Below are 27,416 nucleotides of genomic sequence, written 5' to 3'. Positions count from 1 at the left end.
ACTTATAGAGAAGATAATAAAGTGATTCTTTAATACTATCTGAAATGGAAGTTTTACTAGGTGGTATTAACAGAAAATTGGATTATAAAGAAGAAAAGATCAGTGAAATTTCTGATTGAACACAAAGGAGAAAAAAGAGAGGGATTGATATCAAAACATCCAAGACCCATATAATTAGAATCTTAGAAAAAATAGGTATGGGATGAGTGTAGGGAAAAGTTTTGAAGAAATAATGGCTAAAAGTTTTCATAATGTAGTGGAACTTATGTCAAAGCATGGCTTGTCATGTGTATCTTATAATATATAGGCCAGGTATACTTGGCAGTGGCCAGATCAGCAAGATTGGTCCATGTCATGTGAAATAGTATATATTTCAGTGTTTCCACCGTGGTGGTCCGCAGCATTATCAGTCAGCATTCTCCAGTCCAAGGAAGTTGTTTCTTTGGTTCCTTGTGCTCTGTATAAGTTAGCTGAGGAAATTGTTTATTTACGTATGAAAGAGATAATACCAATTCCATGTAGGATCGTATGTTGTTTCAGCTCTGATTGGCTATTCAGTTCTGTTCAGTCACACAGTTGTGTCTGATTCTTTGCGACCCCATGGACTGCTGCATACCAGACTTTCCTGTCCATCACCAACTCCTGGAGCTTACTCAAACTCCTATCCATCAAGTTGGTGATGCCATCCAACCATCTCATCCTCTGTTGTTCCCTTCTCCTCCTACCTTCAATCTTTCCCAGCATGAGGGTCTTTTCTAAACAGTCAGTTCTTCACATCAGGTGGCCAAAGTATTGGAATTTCAGCTTCAGCATCAATCCTTCCAATGAATATTCAGGATTTATTTCCTTTAGGATTGACTGGTTTGATCTCCTTGATATCCAAGGGACTCTCAAGAGTCTTTCCAACACCACAGTTCAAAAGTATCAATTCTTTGGTGCTCAACCTTCTTTATGGTCAAACTCTCACATCCATACATGACTACTGGAAAAACCATTTGACTAGACAGATATTAGTCAGTCAAGTAATGTCTCTGTTTTTTAATATGCTGTCTAGGTTCATCATTGCTTTTCTTCCAAGGAGCGTCTTTTAATTTCATGGCTGCAGTCACCATCTGCAGTGATCTTGAAACCCAAGAAAATAAAGTCTGTCACTGTTTGCATTGTTTCCCCATGATCTTCATTTTTTGAATGTTGAGTTTTAAGCCAGCTTTTTCACTCTGCTCTTTTGCCTTCATCAAGAGGCCCTTTAGTTTCTCTATGCTTTCTTCCATTAGGGTGATGTCATCTGCATATCTAAGGTTATTGATATTTCTCTCAGCAATTTTGATTCCAGCTTGTGTTTCATCCAGCCCAGCATTTCACATGATGTACTCTGCATATAAGTTAAATAAGCTGGGTAATAGTATACAGCTTTGATGTACTCCTTTCCCAATTTGGAACCAGTCTGTTGTTCCATGTCTGGTTCTAACTGTTGCTTCTTGACCTCCATACAGATTTCTCAGGAGGCAGGTAAGGAGGTCTAGTATTCCTGTCTCAAACAATCTGGGCAGATACTATCTGTGTTATTCTTCTATTGCTGCAAAGCAAATGATTACATACTTAGTACCTTAAAACAATACCTACTTATTATTTTACAGTTTTGGTCCCTCTGCTTAGGGTCTTTCCAGGCTGAATCAAGGTGTCAGATGAGGCTGTGATCATGTCTGTAGCTCAGAGGCCTCTTCCAAGATCCCTGGTTACTGTCAGAATTCAACTCCTTGCGGCTGTAGGACTGAAGTCCCCATTGTCTTGACGGGTCTTGGTTGGCACACTCAGCTCCCTGAAGCTGCCCTCAGGCCTTGTCATGTAGTTCTGGCCATAGGCAGTTCATAGCATGTTTGTTTGCTTCCTCAAGGTCAGAAGGACAGTCTCTGCTGCTTTGAGTCCCCCTGACTTCAATTTGGAATGCAAAAGTAGGAAGTCAAGAAACACCTGGAGTAACAGGCAAATTTGGCCTTGGAGTACGGAATGAAGCAGGGCAAAGGCTAATAGAGTTTTGTCAGGAGAACGCACTAATCATAGCAAACACCCTCTTTCAACAACACAAGAGAAGACTCTACACATGGACATCACCAGATGGCCAACACCAAAATCAGATTGATTATATTCTTTGCAGCCAAAGATGCAGAAGCTCTATACAGTCAGCAAAAACAAGACTGGGAGCTGACTGTGGCTCAGATCATGAACTCCTTATTGCCAAATTCAGACTTAAATTGAAGAAAGTAGGGAAAACCACTAAACCATTCAGGTATGACCTAAATAAAATCCCTTATGACTATACAGTGGAAGTGAGAAATAGATTTAAGGGACTAGATCTGATAGACAGAGCGCCTGATGAACTATGGACGGAGGTTTGTGACATTGTACAGGAGACAGAGATTAAGACCATCCCCATGGAAAAGAAATGGAAAAAAGCAAGATGGTTGTCTGGGGAGGCCTTACAAATAGCTGTGAAAAGAAGAGAAGCGAAAAGCAAAGGAGAGAGGGAAAGATATTCCCATTTGAATGCAGAGTTCCAAAGAATAGCAAGGAGAGATAACAAAGGCTTCCTCAGTGATCAGTGCAAAGAAACAGAGGAAAACAACAGAATGGGAAAGACTAGAGATCTCTTCAAGAAAATTAGAGATACTAAGGGAACATTTCAGGCAAAGATGGGGTCGATAAAGGACAGAAATGGTAAGGACCTAACAGAAGCAGAAGATATTAAGAAGAGGTGGCAAGAATACACAGAAGAACTGTACAAAAAAGATCTTCATGACCCAGATAATCATGATGGTGTGATCACTCACCTAGAGCCAGACATCCTGGAATGTGAAATCAGGTGAGCCTTAGGAAGCATCACTATGAACAAAGCTAGTGGAGGTGATGGAGTTCCAGTTGAGTTATTTCAAATACTGAAAGATGATGCTGTGAAAGTGCTGCACTCAACATGCCAGCAAATTTGGAAAACTCAGCAGTGGCCACGGGACTGGAAAAGGTCTGTTTTCATTCCAATCTCTAAGAAAGGCAATCCCAAAGAATGCTCAAACTACCACACAATTGTACTCATCTCACACACTAGTAAAGTAATGCTCAAAATTCTCCAAGCCAGGCTTCAATAATACATGAACCCTGAACTTCCAGATGTTCAAGCTGGTTTTATAAAAGGCAGAGGAACCAGAGATCAATTTGCCAACATCCGCTGGATCATCAAAAAAGCAAGAGAGTTCCAGAAAAATATCTGCTTTATTGACTATGCCAAAGCCTTTGACTGTGTGGATCACAATAAACTGTGGAAAATTCTGAAAGAGATGGGAATACCAGACCACCTGACCTGCCTCTTGAGAAACCTGTATGCAGGTCAGGAAGCAACAGTTAGAACTGGACATGGAACAATAGACTGGCTCCAAGTAGGAAAAGGAGTACATCAAGACTGTACATTGTCACCCTGCTTATTTAACTTATATGTAGAGTACATCATGAGAAACTCTGGGCTTGAAGAAGCACAAGCTGGAATCAAGATTTCTGGGAGAAATATCAGTCACCTCAGATATGCAGATGACACCACCCTTATGGCAGAAAGTGAAGAGGAACTAAAAAGCCTCTTGATGAAAGTGAAAGAGGAGAGTGAAAAAGTTGGTTTAAAGCTCAACATTCAGAAAACTATGATCATGGCATCCGGTCCCATCACTTCATGGCAAATAGATGGGGAAACAGTGGAAACAGTGTCAGACGTTATTTTTTGGGGGCTCCAAAATCACTGCAGAGGGTGACTGCAGCCATGAAATTAAAATATGCTTACTCCTTGGAAGGAAATTTATGACCAACCTAGACAGCATATTTAAAAGGAAAGACATTACTTTGCCAACAAAGGTCCATCTAGTCAAAGCTATGGTTTTTCCAGTGGTCATGTATGAATGTGAGAGTTGGACTGTGAAGAAAGCTGAGCACTGAAGAACTGATGCTTTTGAACTGTGGTGTTGGAGAAGACTCTTGAGAGTCTCTTGGACTGCAAGGAGATCCAACCAGTCCATCCTAAAGGAGATCAGTCCTGGGTGTTCATTGGAAGGACTGATGCTGAAGCTGAAACTCCAATACTTTGGCCACCTCATGCGAAGAGTTGACTCATTGGAAAAGACCCTGATGCTGGGAGGGATTGAAGGCAGGAGGAGAAGGGGACGACAGAGGATGAGATGACTGGATGGCATCACCGACTCAATGGACATGAATTTGAGTAAACTCTGGGAGTTGGTGATGGACAGGAAGGCCTGGCATGCTGCGATTCATGGGGTTGCAAAGAGTTGGACATGACTGAGTGACTGAATTGAACTGAACTAACTGACTTCATTTAAGGACACATCTGATTAGGTCAGGTCTACCTAATATGATCTCCCTTGTGTGAGGTCCACAGCAACAGGTTAACAACCTCAACTGCATCTCTGAGACCCTTTTGTGATATGACGTAATTTAGTTGTAGCAAGGATAGCCCATAGTGTTTACAGGTTCTGTTCACACTCAAAAGAAAGAGAACTTTCGGGGCATGTGAGTATTCTGCTTACTGTACTGTATTTAAAACCTTTGTATCTGTGCAAAGAGGGAGATCATAGGCACCCTGGAGTTGAAGAAACACAGGCGTGAACCTCTATCTAGGAGTGTCATAAGAAAAGGAGTCCCTAATCTGTTCTAGCTCATGACTGTGCCCCTAGCAACAGGTCAGCCTTCAAGAAACATTGTGGAGTATGTGTGTGAGTGAGTGAATGAATGAACAGAAGTGCACAAACTGTGTTTTAGCTGAAAACCTGAGGCCAGAATGAATGATCATTGGTGGTGTCAGGCATGGAACACAGTATCCTCTGGTTTGATATGTATGTTAGGCTCCCTTCCAGAGTCACTCATTTTTTACTGATCAACAGACAGATGGATAGACAGACAGACATCAGCTCTAGTTTGCCAAAATGACGCTCCAAAATAGAGGTTAGTCCTACTCCCCTTTTCATTAATCAAATTCCGAATAGAGAAATTATTTAATTTCCTCTCCATGAGTCTAATTTATATCCCTTCTTCTTCCAGAGAAGACTTGGAGACAGTTCCAAAAAGGAGTGTCTTGGAAAATATCCAGAATTTAGGAATAATAATGTATCAGAGAAACAAACAGGGCTGAAGACAAAAATGAGGGCATGATTTTCTTAAAGCAAACAACAAATTGCTTGCCATTCTGTACTGAGGACAAGGAGCCTCTTCCCAGAAAGCCACTGCAACCAGGGGCAAGGGGGTGGGCCCTACCCTGTGGAGAGCTCAGAGCCTCTGATCCAGCCCTCCATTGACAGAAAGCTCATGAAACTCAGGATTTTAGCCACAAATGTGCTCAGCTCCTACTGAGCTCTGGACAATGCTGCCTTCTCGACAGTGTAGCTGCTTTGTGACACTCTATAGTTTCAGAGGAAGCCTGTTCAGCGGTGGTGGTTTAGGTGTGTGAAAGGGATCATGTGTCAGTTAATGGACATGAAGAGGGGCCCAGGGTACACAGGAGATGTGTGGGCTCAGAGTCATAGTTTGCACCTCACTGTTGATGTAATACCCAGGAAGGAAGTTTAGCTGTGATCCAATGTGTGTGTCCCACTGTGCCAGCCCTCAATCACAGGGAACAAAAATCTGAAGACATGCAATGTTGTTCATTTGCCACATAATGTCTGACTCATTGGGACCCCATGGACTGCAACACAGCAGGCCTCCCTGTCCCCCACCATCTCCTGGAACTTGCTCAAACTCTTGTCGATCCAGTTGGTGATGCCATCCAACCATCTCGTCCTCTGTCGTCCTCTTCTCCTGCCTTCAACCTTTCCCAGCATCAGGGTCTTTTCAGATGAGTCAGTTCTTCGCATCAGGCAGCCAAATATTGCAGTTTCAGCTTCAGCATCAGTCCTTCCAATGAATATTCAGGACTGATTTCCTTTAGGATGGACTGTTTGGATCTCCTTGCAGTCCAAAGTCCAAGAGTCTTCTCCAGCACAACAGTTCAAAAGTATCAATTCTTTGGCATTCTGCCTTCTTTATGGTCCAACTCTCACATCTGTACGTGATGGCTGGAAAGACCATAGCCTTGATTATATGGACCTTTGTCAGCAAAGTGATGTCTTTGCTTTTTTAATACACTGTCTAGGTCTGTCATAGCTTTCCTTCCCAAAAGCAATTGTTTTCTAATTCTATGCAATACTTCCACAATAAATGGCCCCACACTCATGTCCAGCTGTGTCATTTGTGGGGACCAGTACAAAATGAATGAGTGGACCCCAAGTTAAAAAATCTGGGGAAAATAGTCATTTGAGGTTCTAAAATGTGTCTCTTTCCTTTCTTCCATGATCTTTTTCTTGATTTGTTATGATGGTTTTTATTTGCTATTGAATGTTAGTCTAAGTAAAAACAATTAAAAATTTAAATTATTAGCATAAATTTTACTGTTCATCTTTGTGTTATGTGATGCCAGCTTTAATACAAATACACACAAACACTAAAGTACTGAGCTCATCTGTGAAATTATGGACCCTAGTTGGTATTAAATAAAAATGGTATCATTTATATTTTTTAATCTCATCCATGCATATATGTGTTCTTCCTAGAACAATGGAAACGCTGCAGAAACCAATTCAGATTTTAATTTCATTCCTTGGTGTAATCATATCTTACCAACACTCTCTCCTTCACTTTACTGACGAGTAAGGAAGGGTGGAAAGGAAAGGGGACTGTGGTTGCCCATCTCTTCCTTTCCTTCTGGGTATTCTTTTCCACATAAGTGTGTGGCTAGTACAGGGCTGTAACAGAAGAAGAACAGATATGGCAGTGCTACCCATTTAGTTTAAGGGTGGGGGGAAAGGATAGTTAGGGGGTTTGGGGTGGACCTGTACATACTGCTGTATTTAAGATGGATCACCAACATGGACTTACTCTATAGCACATGGAACTCTGCTCAACATTATGTGGCCGCCTGGATGGGAGGGGAGTTTGGGGGAGAATGGACACATGTATATATATGGCTGAATGCCTTCTCTGTCCACCTGAACTATCACAATGTGTTGGTTAATTGGCTGTACTTCCAACACAAAATAAAAAGTTCAAAAAAAAAAAAAAAAAAAAGAAATTGGTAAGAGGCCAGACAAGAAATTCAAGCAAGGCTTTACTGGGCCCCTGCTGCAGCAGTGGCAAATGAGAACAAGTATAAGGGCCCCTTGCTCAGTTCCTAAGGGGATGTGTGAGCTGATTCCTTGTATGGGGTGAGGGTAGTGGTGTGTCCAGGGGTCAGGATGGAGGGGTGGCCCAGGAGGTTTGCCCATGCCTTTGGTGGCGTCCAGTGTAGTTGGCATGCACAGTACTCTGCTTTTGCTCCTAACTCTTCAGAAGGACTTCCCTGGTGGTTCAGGCAGTAAAGAACCTGCCTGCAATGCAGGAGATATGGCTTAAATCCCTGGGTTGGGAAGATCCCCTGGAGAAGGGTTGGCAACCCACTCCAGTATTCTTGCCTGGAGAATTCCATGGACAGAGGAGCCTGGTGGGCTACAGTCCACAGGGTCACAAAGAGTCGGACATGACTGAGCAACCAAATACTTCAAAACTAGCAATTGGAATTTTGGTCTTTTTGTACCTTACTGTCCATAATTTGCCCCAACACAGTTATTTCAGTCCCTTATAGTTTTTTTGCAGTTGGTTGCTTGAGGAGACATTTGTCCAGGTGCAGGCATTGCAGCAAAGGGTCCCAGGTCCCAGTCTGTCTCAACAGAGTTGCTCGGTCATTTTGTTTCTCAGAAACCCACAGCCATCTTCCTGCATTATAAGTCAGTCTGGTTCCAGTGGGGGCTGTCTGCCCTCTGCTTACTTGATCTTAGGGTAATTTGCTTACCTTGTATTCACTTTGGATCTTGTCAAACTCCTACACGTTGCAGGTTCACTCGAATTCTGTGACCAAAGGGCACCTGGGCACCTTCTGTGAGTGGAACAGCAAGGAAATCAGCACACACGCACACAGGCATGATCTACTCGCCCATGAGGTTTATCCACAAAGCACAAGTTCACGGATGAAGGTATTTAAAGAACCAAGATGGCAATACCCAAAGCACAGGCCACGAAAGAAAAAAATGGGGAAGTTGGACTGTGTCAACACAGAAAGCTATGTGCGTCCGAAGACCCTGTGGTCTTCGGTGCGAGCAGTCCCCCTGCACCATGGCTGAGCCCAAGGACCTTGTTCTGAGTGAGACAAGCAGGCACAGGGGGACATCACGTTGCTTGACTTCACTTCCCTGAGGTCCCTGGAGTGGTTACATTCACAGAGACAGAAGGCCGGATGCTGGCGGTCAGGGACTGGATGGAACGGGGGATGGAAAACCACTGTTTAATGGGGACAGAGTTTCAGGCTGTGAAGATGGAAAAGCTCTGGAGATGGAGAGAGGATATGGTTGCACATGGTGAACATACTTAATCTCATGGGCTTCGACACTTCCAGTGGCAGATTTTATGTTGTGTATGTTATTGTTGTTGTTCAGTTGCTAAGCTGTGTCCAACTCTTTATAACCTCATGGACTGCAGCACACCAGGCTTCCCTGTCCTTCACTGCCTCCTTGCTCACACTCACATCCATTGAGTCAGTGATGCCACCCGGCCATCTCATCCTCTGTCACCCCCTTCTCCTCCTGCCCTCAATCTTTCTCAGCATCAGGGTCTTTTCCAATGAGGCAGCTCTTCTCACCAGGTGGCCAAAGTATTGTGTATATTATACAACAATTAAAAAATAATCCGAGATGGCGAGACTGAACCAGCACGTGGCCTTCAGGGTGAGGGCCCAGAGTGGTGGTTGGTGGTCCTGCCCTAACTGGTGCTCACAGGGGCCCAGGACAGTTCTCCTTAACTGGGTGGTGAGAGGCCTGAGGTCAAGGTCCCGTCATTTCTCTCTGACTCTACGTTGAATTGAAACTCTAAGATAAATTGGAGCTTATTCATGGTATCTTTTAAAAAGTCAACCCTATTAAGGTATAATTTACATTCATTAGTATTCATACCTTTATAACCGTGCACTTCATTTTGTTTTGACAAATGTGTGCAGTTATATACCCAGTTCCAAATCATGACCCAGAAAGTTCCTTGTGCCCTTCGCACTCCACGTCCTCCCCCTAGTTCAGCCCTAGCAACCATGGGTCTGCTTTCTGCCACTTTATTTCTCCCTGGTCGGCACCTTCTGTAACTGAAATCACACAGTGTGCAGTTGTTTGTGTCTGTGGTTAGTTTCTGTTAGAACTTTGGCGTCTTCATGAAATAAATGATGTTCTGTTGAGACATCAGAGAGGTGAGGGCTTGGGGCCTGACTCATGTAAACTTGGAGTTTGATCCTGCCCTTCGGATCAGTCGCTCAGTCATGTCTGACTCTTTGCAACCCCATGAATCGCAGCACACCAGGCCTCCCTGTCCATCACCAACTCCCGGAGTTTACTCAAGCTCATGTCCATTGAGTCGGTGATGCCATCCAGCCATCTCATCCTCTGTCATCCCCTTCTCCTCCTGCCCCCAATCCCTCCCAGCATCAGGGTCTTTTCCAATGAGTCAACTCTTCACATGAGGTGGCTAAAGTATTGGAGTTTCAGCTTTAGCATCAGTCCTTCCAATGAACACCCAGGACTGATCTCCCGTAGGGTGGACTGGTTGGATCTCCTTGCAGTCCAAGAGACTCTCAAGAGTCTTCTCCAACACCACAGTTCAGAAGCATCAGTTCTTCAGTGCTCAGCTTTCTTCACAGTCCAACTCTCACATTCATACATGACCACTGGAAAAACCATAGGCTTGACTAGATGGACCTTTGTTGGCAAAGGAATGTCTCTGCTTTTTAAGATGCTATCTAGGTTGGTCATAAATTTCCTTCCAAGGAGTAAGCGTCTTTTAATTTCATGGCTGCAGTCACCATCTGCAGTGATTTTGGAGCCGCAAAAATAAAGTCTGACCCTGTTTTCACTGTTTCCCCATCTATTTGCCATGAGGTGATGGGACCAGTTGCCCTGATCTTAGTTTTCTGAATGTTGAGCTTTAAGCCAGCTTTTTAACTCTCCTCTTTCACTTTCGTCAAGAGGCTTTTTAGTTCCTCTTCACTTTCTGCCGTAAGGGTGGTGTCATCTGCATATCTGAGGTGATTGATATTTCTCCCAGCAATCTTGACTCCAGCTTGTGCTTCTTCCAGTCCAGTGTTTCTCATGATCGTGGCCTTGCCCCTTATTAATTTGGACCATATATGAACTCTTACCTTTCTCAGCATCAGTCGATTCCTATACAGGATGGAGTTAAGAAATCTAGGGTATTCGTGGGGACTGGAGAAAGTGGTGGATGGAAATTTGAGGCAGGGCTTGGCTCATCATAAGAGCTCAGTAACGCTTTGTTGTTTATCATTTTATAGTTTTTTAAGAGAATTTTTTATTTATTAGTTTAAATAGTGAGGTGTAGTTGATTTGCAATATTGTCTTAGTTTCAGGCGTACAGCACAGTGATATATATATATATGCTCATTTTTTCAGATTCTTTTCCCTATAGGTTATTACAAAGTGTTGAGTAAAGTTCCTTGTGCTATGCAGTAGATCCTTATTGGTTATCTGTGTTAGATGTAGTAGTGTGTGTATGCTATTTTGTCCCAGAGTCCTAATTTATCCCTCCCCACCCTTTCCCTTTTGGTAGCACAAGTCTGTTTCCTGTGATTGTGCGTCTATTATATTATTTTATTGATATTGTTATTAACAACAATGTTAAACATCATTCAACTGGCAGTACAGTGGTACCTTCCTTCCTGGGTTGCCATGGAGACTCATAACGCCCGGGAAGCATCTAGCGCAGTGCTTGGCGCAGGGCGACTGCTGGGTGCTGTGCCATGCTGTACTTAGTCCTTCTGTCGTGTCCGACTCTTTATGACCCCATGGACTGTAGCCCGCCAGGCTCCTCTGTCCGTGGGGATTCTCCAGGCAAGAATACTGGAGTGGGTTGCCTTGCCCTCCTCCAGGGGATCTTCCTGACCCAGGAATCAAACCAGGGTCTCCTGCATTGCAGGTGGATTCTTTACCAGCTGAGCTACCAGGGAAGCCCCAACTGCTATGTAGGGCATCTTATTATTATTTCATTATTAAGCTTGAAGGACTCTAATCTGCTATTTCTCACCAAGTCATTCTGAAAAGGGGTGAAAATCAGCTGTAAAAAGTGCTCCCTTTAGATTGCTTTCTATCAGTCTGGCTAAAAAAGTCCTAAAAAAGCAACCACCAGTGTGAGATAGGAAGGGCTTTCCCCACAAGCTCAGGGGAGATGTTCCTGGGAACAGGTGAGCCAGAGAACAGGAAACACCTTGTCCTTTTCTTCCTCTTCATTGTCTCTTTTTCTTTGAAAGAAGGAAAGTGACAGCAGTTGAGTGAAACGCTGCAGGACTGAGTGGGCGGCTGGGTCCTCAGAACTTTCTGAGGTCTTCCAAAGTCGGAGTCACTGTGTTGTGTCTGATGCTGAAGTGTTTCAAGCAGCGTGGGTCTCTGAGGGAAAGTGGACAGTGATAGCAAACAATTACTGGGGAAAGAAGAAGCTTCCACCAGGTACAAGAAATGGATTCAGTTTCTGGAATCATCGGCTCCCACTTTAAAGTTAGGAGAGAAACGTTGCCCATGATAAAACGTAATAGAACGTGCTGAAAGGCAAGCTCAAGGAGTCAGGGGAAAGGTACCTCTCTGATATTCAAAAGAGTCCAGCGAAATCTGACTCTGTAACTTGATGATCAACATGCCTGTAACATGGCCATAATTTCCCCGCACGCCTGACGTTTGCGTAAAAGTCTCCAGCCAAGTGCTCCGTCATTGCTGCCCTGTTTATCCCTGCAGACCAACGGGGGCCAAAGTCACGGGGGGCGAAATGAAGAGTGAACTCGCTGAAGCCCACTTCTCATTAGGCAGCCAGGGGAGGCCTTCTTCCTGCATGAGTCTCACAAGAGGAAGAACGATTGAAGTGATCTATCCTCCTTACATCCTGATTTGTCTCATTTTCAAGCCAGAATCCCTCCTCCAGACACCACCCTTGAAAAACCAAAGTGAAGGAGAAGCAAGGAGAGATGCCAAGGTTGAACTGTAACATCTTCTTTTTTTTTTTAGGTTCTAACAAGGGAAAGGTCCCACCATTTGCAATCAGATAAGGGGCATTATCTCGATAATAAAAAGCAATTGAGAATCTAAATGAAAAATCTAATGCTTTTCATGCTGATTTATTTTAGATTAGAAAAAGTTAAACCAGATGTAAACACGAAGAGATGAAGCGTGAAGAGGGAATCGTGGCAGAGTGATAAATCTCAGTTTTGAGTTATTACAGGTGCAGGGTTGCATTAACCAGAAGACACACTGTTGATCCATACACTGCTCCAACATTAATTATTGTTGCAGAAGAGAGTTCAGAAGATTGAATACAAACACGCAATGCTGGCGAAGATCAATCATGTCTAAATTAGCCATGAAGAGTACACGCTAGACCCCAAAGAGGTTCGATTAACCCGTTGGTGGTCCAGCCTGAAACCATCCACATCTTGTGCTTGTTACCTGCCCTTTAGTGGGACTTCCCACATCCTCAGGAGAAGGCACTGGGATGCTGAGAAGAAATGGTCCTCTTTTTTGCTTTTCTGTTGGTAGACTCCAACCAATGTCTACCTTTATCCTAAAAAGAAGATAGGATAAAGGTATCCTATCTTTATCCTAAGACAGGATATCTTAGGATATCCTGGTATCCTGCCAGCCAAATCCACCCATGATATTTGACAACTTGGGATATAAGTAGTTTCAGAATCTCTCTTGTATTTTCTCTGCCAGGCTGGCAGGTGTCCAGAAGAGGCAAAGTGGAGCTGGGGTTCTATGTATACCTGGAAACTCCTGTTTTCTCCTCTGTCTTCTTTCTTGGGATCTATGAAGTTTCAGTCTCTGTTTTAGTTGCTCAATGCTTCAGAAAACCCACAAATCATCTCTAACTACCTCCCCACCTTTACACACACACACACACACACACACACACACACACACACACACACACTTCTATGGGGAATGCTGAGAACATGACATTCTAGTTGTTTTGAATCTGGCATTTAGTAGCTCCTTGAATTACCAAATCTTTCTACACCCCAGAGTTCATATCTAATATAAGCAGAGATAACATATGTCTTGTGGAAACTGCATGAGGGGTATTTGGAAAACACTATCCCAGGGACTGTAAGTTTATTAAATGTCTGTGGAACCCATCCACAGTTTTGTCCACCCAAAACTCTTAGGGACAAATGTAAGTCAACAATTACTTTTCAATTTTATTTCAGAAAGATGATCCTGCATAAAATTCCCAATGGAATCTGAGTAGCACCCCGTAACTAAGCTCACTGATATTTCACCAATAAAAATATATGAATATTCATGTTAAATGGAATAAATTAATATTATAAATAGCCCCAGGTTAGTTCAGGTAAGGTTTTGCTGTCAAGATAAGTTTTCAACAAACTCGAGAGAAAAAGTCTCATATTTCAGATCTTTAGGGATTTTAGAATTGCACATCAGGGATTATGGGTTCATAGTGAGTACCCCAATGTCTTGAAGGGAAAGTCAGTAAACTGCAAATCCAGCAAAAGACAATAATATATTTGTTCCTTAGAACACAGATATTATGGTAGGACTTTGGAGGAGTGAGTGAGAAAACGTGGAAGTTGTTTTGTAGAGTATTTAGTCTTATATAAGTGGAAGTCTCCAGTATTTTTGTACCCACGATGTTCAAATCAACTTCAGGCTCATAAGGGAATTCATAGATCTATTTGTGGTCAGTGTGATCAGTATCCTAGCTGGTGTCAGGTGTGACCCCAGAATTTCTGCTGGTGGGTTGGACTCTGTAAGGAGGCAGGTGGTGAGACAATGTGGAAGAACTCCAGACCAGGCTCAGAGGGGCCGTGGTAGGTGCCAGAGTCACCACAGTCCCGCTCTTGGGCACTCATGTCTCTTCCTCTCTCTGGGTCTTGATTTCGCTGCATAAAGAAGCACCTGTGTGTGTTCTGGCCGCTTCTCAGGGACTTTGGAGAGCCCAGATGAGGTGATGTGTATGAAGGAGATTTGCAAACTGCAGCATTTCCTATGATTGTGAGATATCATGATTCTTTAATGCGGTCATAGTTTTTTACTTCCAAGGAGTCATTCTAATTGCTGGGCTTCATCACTTGATTACTCAGTGTGCGTGACTTTGGGCAATTTACTTCCCCTTTGTGTGCCTTAATTTCCACCTCTGCAAGTTGAAATAGTAATTATATTTCTCTCACCGAGCTGTCTTAGGATCCAATGAGTTAATTGCCTGGTGTGCAATGAACCCTCAGTGCTAGCTCCACCTGTGACCCCAGGCTTGAAGCAGGTCTGCAGCCTCTGGGAACAGAGGTGACAAAGAGACCTTGAATCTTCCCCCCCTATTGGGTGTCTTTGATAAATTACTCTTGCCGTTCACTAAATAACACACTGTTGGTTTCAAAGACCTAAAGGAGATAAAGTCTTGAATGGACTGAGTGAGGAATCACTCAGTGATTAGTCCCGTTGGATCCTTATCTGACACCATGTATAAAACTTAACTCAAAATGGGTCAAAGAGCTAAAACCATAAAACTCTTAGAGGAAAACATAGGGCGAGACCTTCAAGACATGAGCTTTAGCAATAATTTCTTGAACATACCTCCAAAAAAGCATAATTAACAAAAGAAGAGATAAAAAATTGGGCTTTATGAAGACTTTAAAATTTTGTGCATTAAAAGATATCAACATAGTAAAAGGGCAACCCACAGAATGGGAGAAAATATTTATAAATCATGTGTCTGATGAGAGAATAATATCCAGAATATGTAGAGAACACCTAAAACTCAAGAACAAATAAACAATCAGTTCAAATATGGGCAAAGACTTGGATAAGGATTTCTCCAAGGAAGACATCTAAATGCCCAATAAGTGCAAGAAAAGACGGCTGAGCATTAATAATCATTAGGGAGAAAGCAAATAAAAACTGCAGTGAGATACTACTTCACACCTATTTGAGTGGTACTGTGGAGGAAAAAAACCCGAAAATAGTAATTGTTGGTGAGTGTGTGGGAGACATTAAAATGCTTGTGCATTGTTGATGGGAGTGCAAACGGTACAGACTCTGCAAATAGCAGAATGTTTGTTCCTCAAAAATTAAAAATAGAATTGTCATACGATTCAGCAATTCCACCCCTGGGTACATATCAAAAAGAATTGAAAGCAACGTCTCAAAGAGATATTTGTACAGCATTATTCATAGTAGTTAAAACATGGAAGCAACTAAAGTGTGTCTGTTGACAGATGAATGAGCAAGCAAAATGTAGTGTTTATGTGCAATGGAGTATCATTCAGTCTTATAAAAGAAGGGCAAGCTTATGGTTACCAAGGGGGAAGCAAGGGAGGGATAAATTGGGAGATAGGGATTGATATATACACACTACTGTATATAAAATAGATAACTAATAAGCTTACTTGATACTCTGTAATGACCTATGTGGGAAAAGAGTCTAAAAAAGAATGGATCTATGTGTATGTATAACTGATACACAGCAAAGGGAACCAGTTATACACATATCAACTATACTCCAATAAAATCAATTTAAAAAAGAGGAAAGTTTTGACACAGTGTTCAACATGGACCTTGCGGACATTATGCCGAGTGAGATAATCAAGTCACAAAAGGACAAATACTATATGATTCCACTTGCATGGGGTACTGAGCCTAGTTGTGCAGACAGAAAGAGGTTGCCACAGGCTGGGGGAAGGGTGAGTTATTGTTTAAATGGGTATAGAGTTTCAGCTTTATCAGATTAAGAGAATCGTGGAGATAAGTGTTGGTGATGGTTGTACAACAATGTGAATGTATTTAACACCAGTAAACCGTACACTTAAGAATGGTTATGATGCTAAATTTTGTATGGGGTGGGTTTAACCACAATAAAGAGAATTAAAATAAAAAAATAAGCATGTTAGACTTGGTAAAATAAATCGCAAAACACTGCGTCTTACATAGACAATAGGTGATTTCAGCTTATGCATCAAGGGTCCAGAGGCAAGGCTGTAATGTAACGTGTACGCAAGGCTAGGCTTTAACACAGAACTGAACATAAGGCGCTGACTCTCCTTGTTCAGAAATCACCAAAGCCTCCCCAACACTTAGGAAATAATATCCAAATTGGCATAGCATTCAAGGTCGCCATGACACATTGTTAAGTCTGCAGGTGTGGAGTCTGTAGTATGGATTTTGAGCATTGTTATGTTAACGGACACATTAACATATGTGCTCTGAGCTATAGAGCCAGCCCCTGCCGTAGGATATTTTAGATACGTCCCAGTATTCTGTCATGATGAATCACACTGCAGAAATGTCTTCTGTGAGTATGACTTTAACTATATGTATATATATACATATATTTTTTTTCTTTTTATTGAAAAATATAGTTGATTTATAATGTTGTGCTAGTTTCAGGTGTATAGCAAAATGATTCAGTTAAACACACACATATGAATATATGCATTCTTTTTCTATATTCTCTTCCATTATAGATTATTACAAGATATTGAATATAGTTTCTTGTGCTATCCTTGCTGGTTATCTATTTTATATATAGTAGTGTTTATGTTTTAATCCCAAACTCTCAATCTATCCCCCCCAATTCTATAATCCAAAGTATCCAGTATGACAAAACCCACTGAAAAATAAAAAAAAAAACAAAAACAAAACCAAAAAAACACAAAGTATCCAATACTTTGGCCACCTGATGTGAAAAGCTGACTCAATGGAAAAGACCCTGACGCTGGGAAAGATTGAGGGCAGGCGGAGAAGGGGACGACAGAGGATAAGATGGTTGGATGGCATCACCGACTCATTGGACATGGGTTTGGGTGGATTCCTGGAGTTGGTGATGGACAGGGAGGCCTGGCATGCTGCGGTTCATGGGGTGGCAAAGAGTCAGATATGACTGAGCGACTGAACTGAGCTGAACTGAATTCTATTTTGAATTCATTAGGAATCTGAGGGTTTTAAGCTGGGGAGGGACATAACCAAATTTGCTTTATTCCATGACTGATGATACTGGGGAGGGAGAAGGTTGCTGGGACATTGTGATCTTGGCAAGAATTCTGAGGCTTCCGTGGAGGTGGTGGGGAGAGGGTGGAGGAGATGGTGCTGAAGAGAGAGAGGCAGAGACGCGCTTTGAAGATGTGCAGGAATCATACATGCCCAGGGCGGGGGTATCTAAAATACGAGACAAATGAGCTCGTTTACAAAAGAGAAACAGATTCACAGACATAGAAAGCAAACTGATGGCTACCAAAGGGAAAGGCGTGGGGAGGGGTAAATTAGGGGCTGGGATCGCAAACTACTGTATGTAAAAGGGTACACTGCAGGGTCTTGCTCTATGGTGCAAGGAACTATATTCAATGCTGTATGATAAACCATAATGGAAAAGAATATGATAAAAGAACACACACACACAGACACACACATATATGTAGCCACAGGGAAGCCCCTGGAGAAGGGAATGGCAACCCACTCCAGTGTTCTTGCCTGGAAAACTCCATGGACAGGGGAGCCTGGTGGGCTACAGTCCATGGGTCGCAAGGAGTCGGACACGACTGAACGACTAACACTACCGAGAAACCCACATATATATGTATATGGACCTCCCTGTGGCTCAGTGGTAAGGAATCCGCCTGGCAATGCAGGAGACACGGGTTTGATCCCTGAGTTGAGAAGATGCCCTGGAGAAGGAAATGGCAACCCACTCTAGTATCCTTGACTGAGAAATTCCATGGACAGAGAAACCTGGTGGGCTACAGTCCACAGGGCCACAGAAGAGCTGGACGCGATTTAGTGATGAAACAACAATATACACATACACACACACACACGACGTGTAACTGAATCACTCTGCTATACTCCTGAAACTTATGCTATATTGTAAATCAACTGTACTTCAATTACAAAATAAAATAAAAAAGCAAAGTTTGGGTGTGGTTAAAAGTGTTGAGGAGGGCCAAAATTGAAATTGAAGAGGACAAGGGGGACCCTTGATGGCACATGAGCTCTGAGGAGATGGGGCAGTGGTTTCTAAAGGCTTCTGTGCAGCTTAACTTAGAGAAGAAGCTTTCTTTTGCTAATTAACTGATTGATTAGTTCTTCTATCCTTTTGTAAAATAAACATTTATTGAGAACCCACTTTGTGTCTGTCCCTATACTAGGAACTAAGAGTACATTGGCAAGTGAGGGAAACATAATTTTATTCTCAGAGGGCTTAGAGTCTAGGGGAGAAGCAGGTGTCAGATGGGGATTCACAGAAGTCGATGTGTGCTTACAAAGCAAGCCGAGTGCTCTGAAGAAAATGGATGCGCCTGCAAGAGCTTGCAGATCAGAAACCGAGTTTTCAGAGCTATGTCTGGAGCGACACACGAGCAGGTCATGTGAACAGGATTCCAGAGGAGAGGACCAGGGAAACACCACGCTTTGCAGATGGAAGGACAGGGGCGAAGGACCCGTGATGCAGGAGAGGATTTGATTCAGGGGAAGGAGGAAAGCTCACACGGCTCGCCGGGCCAGGAGAGAGGTGTTCAGTGATGCAGAGACCAGCGGGGGTGGACCACAGAGGGTTCTCCTGATGCTCTGTCCTAAGGGCACTGGAAAGTGCTGCCTTCTGTATGAAGGGATTTCAAAGAGCAGCCCTTGGAGAGTGTAGCCAAAGCCACGTGTGTCCAGGACATTGCTGGTGGACTGAGACCTGGGGTCCGATGATGACTGAGGTTCCTGAATCACCCTGCTGTTGGGAATTTCGGGGTTTGTAATGCCCAAGTCTGGGCAAGGAAGTTCCAGACTTCGGAGAAGCCAGGCATTTACAGAGGGCTGTGTGGCTGAGCCAGCTTGTTGTCTGTTGCCAGCCGCCTAGACCTGAGAGAGAGAGAAGTTATGCTGGGTCGGAACCAGCACACTTCAGTTGTAACTCCACAGACTGTGGGGCTGGGCTCTCAATCAGGGTCACATGGTACACAGGGGGCTTGCTGGGCAGACCTGATTGTGAGTCAGGTCTCAGGGTAGCAAGACTTACAAGATTTGATGGGGTTACTTTCAAAAATACACAGAAAACTCTTTCTTAAGAGAGCCATATGAGACAATGATGCTAGAGAGAGGAAGCTTAAAATCTCTGCAGGACCAGAGTTGCTCTGCACCCTCCCCCTTCCAGACCACAGGATTGGTGTGTTTGAAGCAGCGGAGAGGGAGCTCAATTCTTCAGCTTGGGCTTTAAATGACTTTCCATCCTCGTGTCTACTGTGCTGCACTTTTATTTCCTTTCTAAAAAGTTTTCTTGTGTGTTTTGTATGACATGTCTGGGCGAAGTCTGAGAAAAGGACATATGCAAATGTGATGTTTATATAAGCACAGCCAGATACAGTCAAATAGCCAAATAATAATACTCTGCAATAATCACAATAACAGTATTTCTTTTTGTTTTAAAAATTAATTTTTTTTTCATTTTGAAAATTTTTTTATTGAAATACAGGTGATTTGCAGTGTTGTGCTGGCTTCAGGTGTGCACCAAAGTGATTCAGTTCTGTGTGTGTGTGTGTGTGTATATATGTACACATATATATCCATACTTTTTTAGATTCTCTTCCATTACAGGTTATTATAAGGTACCGAGTAGCGCTACCTGTGCTATACAGTAGATCTTTATCAGTTATCTATTTTATATACGATAGTGTATCTATTAATCCCAAATCCTAATTTATTCCTCCCCACTTCCCCTTTGGTAACCATAGTTTGTTTTCTATGTCTGTGAGTCTATTTCTGTTTTATAAAGAAGTTCATCTGTATAGTCCTTTTCAGATTTCATGTATAAGCAGTATTGTACTGTATTCCTCTGTCTGACTTACTTCATTCAGTGTGATCATCTCTAAACCCATCCATGTTGCTGCAGAGTGGCGTTACTTCTTTCTTTTTTATGGCTAATGTATTCCGTTAAAAAGAAAGAAACCACATCTTCTTTATCCACTCGTCTGTCAATGCGGCGCTTAGATTGCTTTCCTGTCTTGGCTATTGTGAACAGTGTTGCTGTGAACATTGGGATGCGTCTGTCTTTTCGAATTATAACACTAGCAGTATTTGGAACACGCTGGCTAAAAGCTCTAAATGCTTTGGGTCTGACGAGCCTGGTCTGAATCCTGGCTGTGTCGCCAGGTACCTGGTGGGGGACCTTAGCTATGGCTTTCTCAGCTGCCATAGCAGGGCTGAGAGCAACATATCTTTTTAACAGTTGTAATAATTCAATGGGATGTTGTGTAGAAAACACAGACCACAGCACCAGCCCATGTGAAACCTCAGTAACCATCAGCAGTTCTTCTTATGCTTATTACAATTAATAATCAGATTGACAATAGTCAGTGGCCGAGTTAGGCTCAAGGAGGGGTCTGGATGGCATCACAAAATGCTGTGTAACTACTCAGTCCTCCCTATCTCGGCCCAGCCGCAGTCCGGGTCCTGCCCTAATCTTTCTCTTCTGCTGTGAAGTCTCAGAGGCCAGGCTCCTGCTTGGACCAAAAGAATCATTTGCCTGCAGCTTCTTGTCTGCAGTCTTCAAAGTGATGGCCCAGATATCTGCTGGGCATGTGAAGGGGCCAAAAAAGGGATGTGAACACAAGGAGAAGCATAACCCTGCCCTGGGACTAAGCAGCTAGCTGGGTTCAGAATGAGAGGCTAGCTCCAGCCTCTTAGGCTCAGGATAAGATCACACTCAGGAGGTGGTTTGAAGAGTTGTTCTTCAGTTTTGGGGAAAGGTCAATAGATATTCAGAGGGATGCTGAGCACGAGGGGAGGTCCCATGAGGAGCAGGTACTCTGGAGTCTGATTAGAGGTTTATCAACCAGAACTGAAAGGCTCACAGCCAGGTGCCTTCAGAATAAACTTACACACTTTTGTCCTTTGGCAGAGAAGGCAGCATCATGATCAAGCTTGCAGGCGGCAGACCGCTTTTGTATACAGTAATCGTGTTTTCATCGGGCCTTGAAGGCTAATTCCTGAAATTTGATGGCTCATGATTAATCAATTTATCAATATTTATTGAATGTCCTATTTTAGCTCAACACCCATTCAGCACTATGCTGGGAGAGAAAAGAAATATGAGCTGTGGTTGTTTGGTCTACTAGCAAAATCCGTGTTCGCTGATTAGTTTTTCTCCCTCCCTGCCTCCTCTCTGTGCATTTTGCAATCATCAGAAACCCACCCTTTACTTACTCATAAAAATTAACTTATTTCTAAAGCAGAGAGAGACTCAAAGACATAGAAAATCCACTTATGGTCACCCAAAAGGAAAGCAGGGAGGAATAATCTAGGAGTTTGGGATTAACATATATACATTACTACATATAGAACAGATCATCAGTCAGGACCTACTGTATAGCACAGGAAACTATTCTCATTATTTTGTTATAACCTTTAAGGGAAAATAATCTGAAAAAGATATGCATGTTTATGTATACATATAATGCATATATAAAAAAAGATATGTGTGTATAAATGTGTGTGTGTGTATATATATATATAAAGTCAGTTCAGTCGCTCAGTCATGTCCTACTCTTTGTGACCCCATGGACTGCAGCACCCCAGGCCTCCCTGCCCATCGCCAACTGCCAGAGCTTGCTCAAATTCATGCTCATCGAGTCAGTGATGCCATCCAGCCATCTCATCCTCTGTCAGCCCCTTCTCCTCCTGCCCTCAATCTTTCCCAGCATCAGGGTCTTTTCCAGTGAGTCAGTTCACGTCCACGTAGATATGCATGTGAATATATGCGCTGCGCTTGGTCCCTCAGTGACGTCCGATTCTCTGCGACCCCGCGGACTGCAGCCCGCCAGGCTCCTCTGTCCATGGGGTCCTCCAGGCAAGAACACCGGAGTGGGCTGCCATGCCCCCTCATGTGAGTGTATGTATGCATGTGTGTGTGTGCAATTGGTCACTGTGCTATACGCCTGAAACTAACCCAATATTGACGTCAACTATGACTTAAATAAAAATAAAAATGCTTTTCTTCTAAACTCAGAAGAACCACAAGAAGAGAAAAAAAGAAAAAAGATCTTTTATTCTCTGGCAGAATTAACACAGAAGAAAATGGAAATAAGTATGTTCATTACAATCAGTAGTTCTTTCTTGGGAGAAAGGAGAGATTCTAGGGACATTTCTTGATTAAAAAAATAGTAATATACATTATTGAAGATTATATATCGGGCAAATAAGAATATAAAATTGGAAAGGTTTCCGTTTATCTTCCAGATCCACAGCCGGCTCTTCCCGTCCCCGAGAGATCACTCTGCCTGGGAACGCAAGGAGAGTCTTTCGAAGGCAGGTAAAGAGCTCGCCTCTGACCGCGTGGCTCTCCCTCCAAGCTGCTATTTGTGTTCTCTTGCCTTTATTTTTATTAATAATGAAATGTGCTTTGGAGCCCAGTCTTCCTGCAAACATAAAATGAGAGCTCAGCGACTCCGACAAGATTTGAAGCTGATTTGAATTTCCAAACACACAGGCTTTTAGGCTGGCAGTCTCTGAAAAAAAAACAAACAATGCAGAAGAAATATCGGTTGCCTTAGGTAGTGCCTTCAGAAGCCGAGATTACCCCAGATCACTGAGCGTGCGAGGGGTTAGGCCAGCGTGGAGCACGATTCCGCCAAGAATGAATAATGGGACAAATATGGAATCTTCTCAGAACTGGAGAGGGTGCAATTTAAATATAGGCACAGTATCTGTGCGCTCATAAATCATTTTTTTATGAAGCGTCAATTCATAGGCACTCAACTGTGGAAACACTAGGTGGGATGATTCCAGTCCCTAAGTTTGTTAAGTTTGTTAATGTAAACGGCACACAAATAAGATTTCTTACTCCCTTTCCCGAGAGAAGTCACGTGGGTATAAGTCAAATTTCTGGTGGTCTTGTAATAAGACTGTTGGGTTAATACGATATTTCAATTCAGAGACTCTAGCAAGAATAAATTCTGAGAGAACTGTTTTTCATGTAGCAAATTTAATTTTTAATCTCCACTTGAATTTTAGTTGGTAAATATGGCTGGTGAGTTGGTATAAATATGTCTGTATATGTGATCACACACATTTGTAGATTCTCTTTTCATTACCCCTCACCGCCTGCCTATATCAAAGGTATCAGGATCTGAAATCCTTTCCTCAACTGACACAGTCAACCTAAGACAAAAACATTATTTGAAAGGAGCTTTCCTATTTAATACCCCTGGAGCCCCCAAAGCATGGCTTATCAGCTTATTCTTTAGTAGTGGCAGCTATTTAGTTCGGATTCTTCAAAAACCTAGCCCAGAAATTGCCTGTAGTACGAATGTGAATCTGCGGATAGAAGCTCCTGGTGAGGTGGGTGGCAGGCTTCTAGCACTGGCCTCCAGCACGCCACGGGGAGTTTGGTGTGAGTTTGGAGTGCCCACATTTCCTTGGGCACTCAGAGGTGCCTGGGAGAACAGTCAGACCCAGGTTGCCTCTCACCGGTGTGTCCGTCTGCTTTTCCCGAGGACTGGGTCACCTAAAGGGGGCTTCCCAGGTGGCGCTGGTGGTAAAGAGCCTGTCTGCCAATGCAGGAGACATAAGAGACTCGAGTTTGATCCCTGGATCAGGAAGATCCCCTGGAGGAGGGCATGGCAACCCACTCCAGTATTCTCACCTGGAGGATCCCACGGACAGAGGAGCAAAGAGTCGGGTGCGACTGAAGCAGCTGAGCACGGCATGGCAGGTCACCTAAAATATGCATGCTCTCGCTCTGCTGACAAGCTTAGCCTGCTCATGAGGTGATTAGCAGTTTAATGGCTTTGGAGCAAGTACCAGTCGGCCCTGAGACCAGAGGTGACTAGTCCAGGCTGTGGAGAATGTGCCCAAACAAGCCTGGGTGAGGAGAGAGACACATGTCTCCTGGAATTCTTTCTTTCCTCTTAGATCTATCTATGTGTTCAAAGTTCTCATTCTGGAAGAAAACATTAGAGGAAGTCTTAAAACTTAGGTGTTCATGCAGAAGGCAAGGAGTTGCTGAAGAAAGAATCACTCATGACACTTGTTGAAGAGGGTAAGGCAGGTTTTGTTCAGAAGGACCATGACAGTGGGGTCTTACAGGAGGGGGGAGAGATTGGGCTCAACTCCAAGTACAAGGAAAAGTGGGAATTTACAGCCAAGGAGAAGGGAGGGGGTCAGCGGATGGAAGATCTCTTAGGAGGAAATGTCAGGAGTAGGGAGGATTTTGGCTAAAGTGACTTGACAGGTGGAGGATGTGGAATTTGATCGGATATCAAGGGCAGGGGACGTCCTCCAAATTCACCCAGCTGGATTCCTGCTAAAATCGCACTAAGTGGGCCCAGGACAGAACTCAGGAACATGGCCTAGTCAGGAGTTCTCGGTGTGTAGGTAGTTAGCAGTAGACAATTATCAATAGGCCTGTGGTCTTAGCCCAATAAGCCTAATGGAATTTATGATTCTATCCAGTTACAGAGATAATTAGGGTATTCCTTTAGGGATGGAGAGTCTAGGTATGAGCCCTGGGGCTCTTCCCTCCAGGGGGCCTGGTTTTCCAGTTGGTATGGCGTCTCCATAGATACTGGGCATAGAGCTCAAAGTACACAGTCCAGCCCAAGATGGAGTCCTGCTTTCAAGATGGGGCCTGTTCTGTCTGTTTCCTCCTTCCTTCGCCCCCTTGATGCTCTTAACTCATAGTATGAGCATCATTCATAGATTTATTGCACCCTGACTCTCCGGCTTCCAATCTGGGAGAACGACATCAACCTTTGGGTTACAAAGTTCATAATACATTGTGAAGTAAAGGTCCGCAAAGCAGAACGATCAAGGCAACTATAACAATGGTAAATATAGTTTTCCACCAATCACCCTTCACCCAAGATAGGACTGGAGTCCAAAAAGGAGATTATCATCAGACATAACTTTTACCTGACCTTTCATGTCATCTAGCATGGCTGATATATAGCCAGATAAATCAGGAATATATCCACAACATTCAACTTTAATTATAGCACAGGTCCCTCTTTGTCCTGAAACTATGGTTGGTCTCAAGATGATACCAGCAAGTCCTTGTAGCAGCAATGGATTGTAGAGCTTCATCTCTTTTTCTTCTGTAAGATGATCTTGGATTCCGGGGGATCAGTGGGGTCCTTTGTGTAGTCCCCTCGGCGTCCTCCAGGTCTATGTGGTATGCGCTCTCTACCCTCATGAGGTGGATCCAGGGATGACACCTGCAACTTTAACCGCAGTGGGGCTGGTTAGAACAACAGTATATGGACCCTTCCACTGTGGGGCCCTGGAGTCGTGTTTCCAGTCCTTGACCACACCTGATTCCTGGGCACAAATTCGTGAAGCTGTTCCCCAAGGGGGAACAACATCCTTTCTTGTGCAAACTTAGTTACCTGATTTATTACCTTACCCAGTTGTTCCATCTGCTGAGGAATCTCATCTCCCCTTACCTGAGGCAAATTTGTTGACACCTGTTTTATTATGGGAGGGGGCCTCCCATACACTATTTTTACAGAGAAGAGCCATGGGATCGTGGGGTCATCCTGGGTCTGAGCAGAGCCTTTGGAAGCAAGTCCACCCAGAAACAGTCATCTCTAAGATCCTCTTGGAGAGTCTCTTTACATGTCCGGTTGGTTCCTTCCACCATCCCAGAACTCTGGGGCCTATATGCTGTATGTAATTTCCATTTGATGTTTAAAGTTTTGCTTACTTGTTATACTAAATCAGCTACAAAAGTTGGGCCATTGTCCGATCCAATGCTGGTAGGAAATCCAAATCTGGGAACTATCTCCCTAAGCAGGCACCAGGCTACTTTTGATGCTCTTTCAGTCTTTCAGTAGGAAAAGCTTCTACCCATCCTGAGAGCATACATACTATGACCAGCAGGTAATGATAGTGTCGGTGAGGTTTCATTTCAGTGAAGTCCACTTCCAGGTGTTCAAAGGGCAGTGTGCCTTTCAGCTGAATCCCTGGAGGTTTCTGTCTGCGCCTAGAGGCAGCACTTACCTGTGAGCAGGCAGTGCAGTTCTGAGATTCTGTCCTGCATAGGGAAGAGAGGCGGGGAACCAAGAAATATTTTCAAATTAGCTCTTCCAGTTTATCATGGCCTAGATGGGTCGCTTGGTGTGTTTGGCTTACCAGAATGGGTGCCAGCTCTTCTGGTACCAATAATTTGCCACTTGGCAATTCCCACCATCCCTTTTCAGTCTTGATGGCCCCTTCTGCTTCGGTTAGTTGGTTTTGGGCTTCAGTGTATTTTGGAGAGTCTAGCGTTAGCTCAGGTAGCTCCGCCGATATGAGAGCTTTAATAGGGGCTTCCCTTGTCACCCCCAGGCCCTCGGCTGCTTGTTTAGCGGTCTTATCTGCCAGTCTGTTCCCAGAGCCCGGGGGGTATCCTCTTTTTGATATGCTCAGCAGTGTATGACTGCAACCCTTTCTGGTTCCCAGGCAGCGTCTAATAGGGTCTTAATTTCTTCCTTATTTTTAATATCTTTTTCACTAGCTGCCAAAGGCCTCTCTTTTTATGCAGAGCCCTGTAGTGTGGCAGAAGCATACCTGGAGTCTGTGTAAATGTCTGTCTTCTTACCTTTTGACAGCTGGAGGACCTGGATTAGAGCACATAGTTCGGCCCGTTGAGTGGACCGCTGTGATGGCAGAGAGCTAGCCTCAGTGACGGTTTCTTCCATGAGTCTGCATATCCCGACAGTCCTTGTCCTTGTTTCACCAGGCTGGTGCTATTGGGGTACAGGACCAAATCTGGGTCCAGGATTGGATGGTCTGTCAAGTCAGGTCTGCTGGCATATTTCCTTGCAATCATGTGAGGGCCCACCTTCTCCCACAAGAAAGAGAGTGGCCAGATTCAGGGCCTGACAAGGCTCAGTAGTAACATGGGGGTTCTCACATAACAGTCCCTTCTGAGAGACTGTGCAACCTCCTTTCATCTTGAGGGATTACCGAGAGGAAGAGTAAATAGGTGGTTGAGCCCACTCAAACAGTGGGTCTTTTGTGGGGGGAAAGGTCACTTGTGCCCCCAGTTTAGACAGCAAGTCTCTTCCTAACAAAGGTACTGGGTATTCAGGGATGTATAAAAATTCATGAGTCACTTGGTGTCCCCCCATCTGACATTTTCAGGGTAGGCAAGAGGCACAAAGGCGGCATTTATCACCATCTGAGACCCGGCAGCCTCTGGCTGGGTCTATTGGCGTATAAAGTCTATAGGGCTTGCACGGTCCTTCGCAGAACTCAGAGGGTGATTCACTTTCCCTTTGAGTCACTGCAGAAGGCTTTGTG

At 43.7% G+C, this 27,416-nt stretch overlaps 1 protein-coding gene across 2 annotated transcripts in view; it reads left to right on the top strand.

Annotated features, from left to right (window-relative positions):
- C2H10orf90 (chromosome 2 C10orf90 homolog) overlaps positions 1 to 27,416 on the top strand; it is a 246,237-nt gene that overhangs the window by 11,500 nt on the left and 207,321 nt on the right. For both annotated transcript variants that reach the window (XM_065920157.1, XM_065920155.1), the window contains exon 2: positions 22,374 to 22,446. In XM_065920157.1, coding sequence (XP_065776229.1) covers positions 22,374 to 22,446 — 73 coding nt within the window. The remainder of the gene's footprint in view (positions 1 to 22,373; positions 22,447 to 27,416) is intronic.

This window comes from Muntiacus reevesi, chromosome 2 (assembly GCF_963930625.1).
Source record: "Muntiacus reevesi chromosome 2, mMunRee1.1, whole genome shotgun sequence".
NCBI classification, from domain to species: domain Eukaryota; kingdom Metazoa; phylum Chordata; class Mammalia; order Artiodactyla; family Cervidae; genus Muntiacus; species Muntiacus reevesi.
Note: the sequence above shows the minus strand (reverse complement) of the source record. Positions and strands in the feature narration are given on the sequence as shown.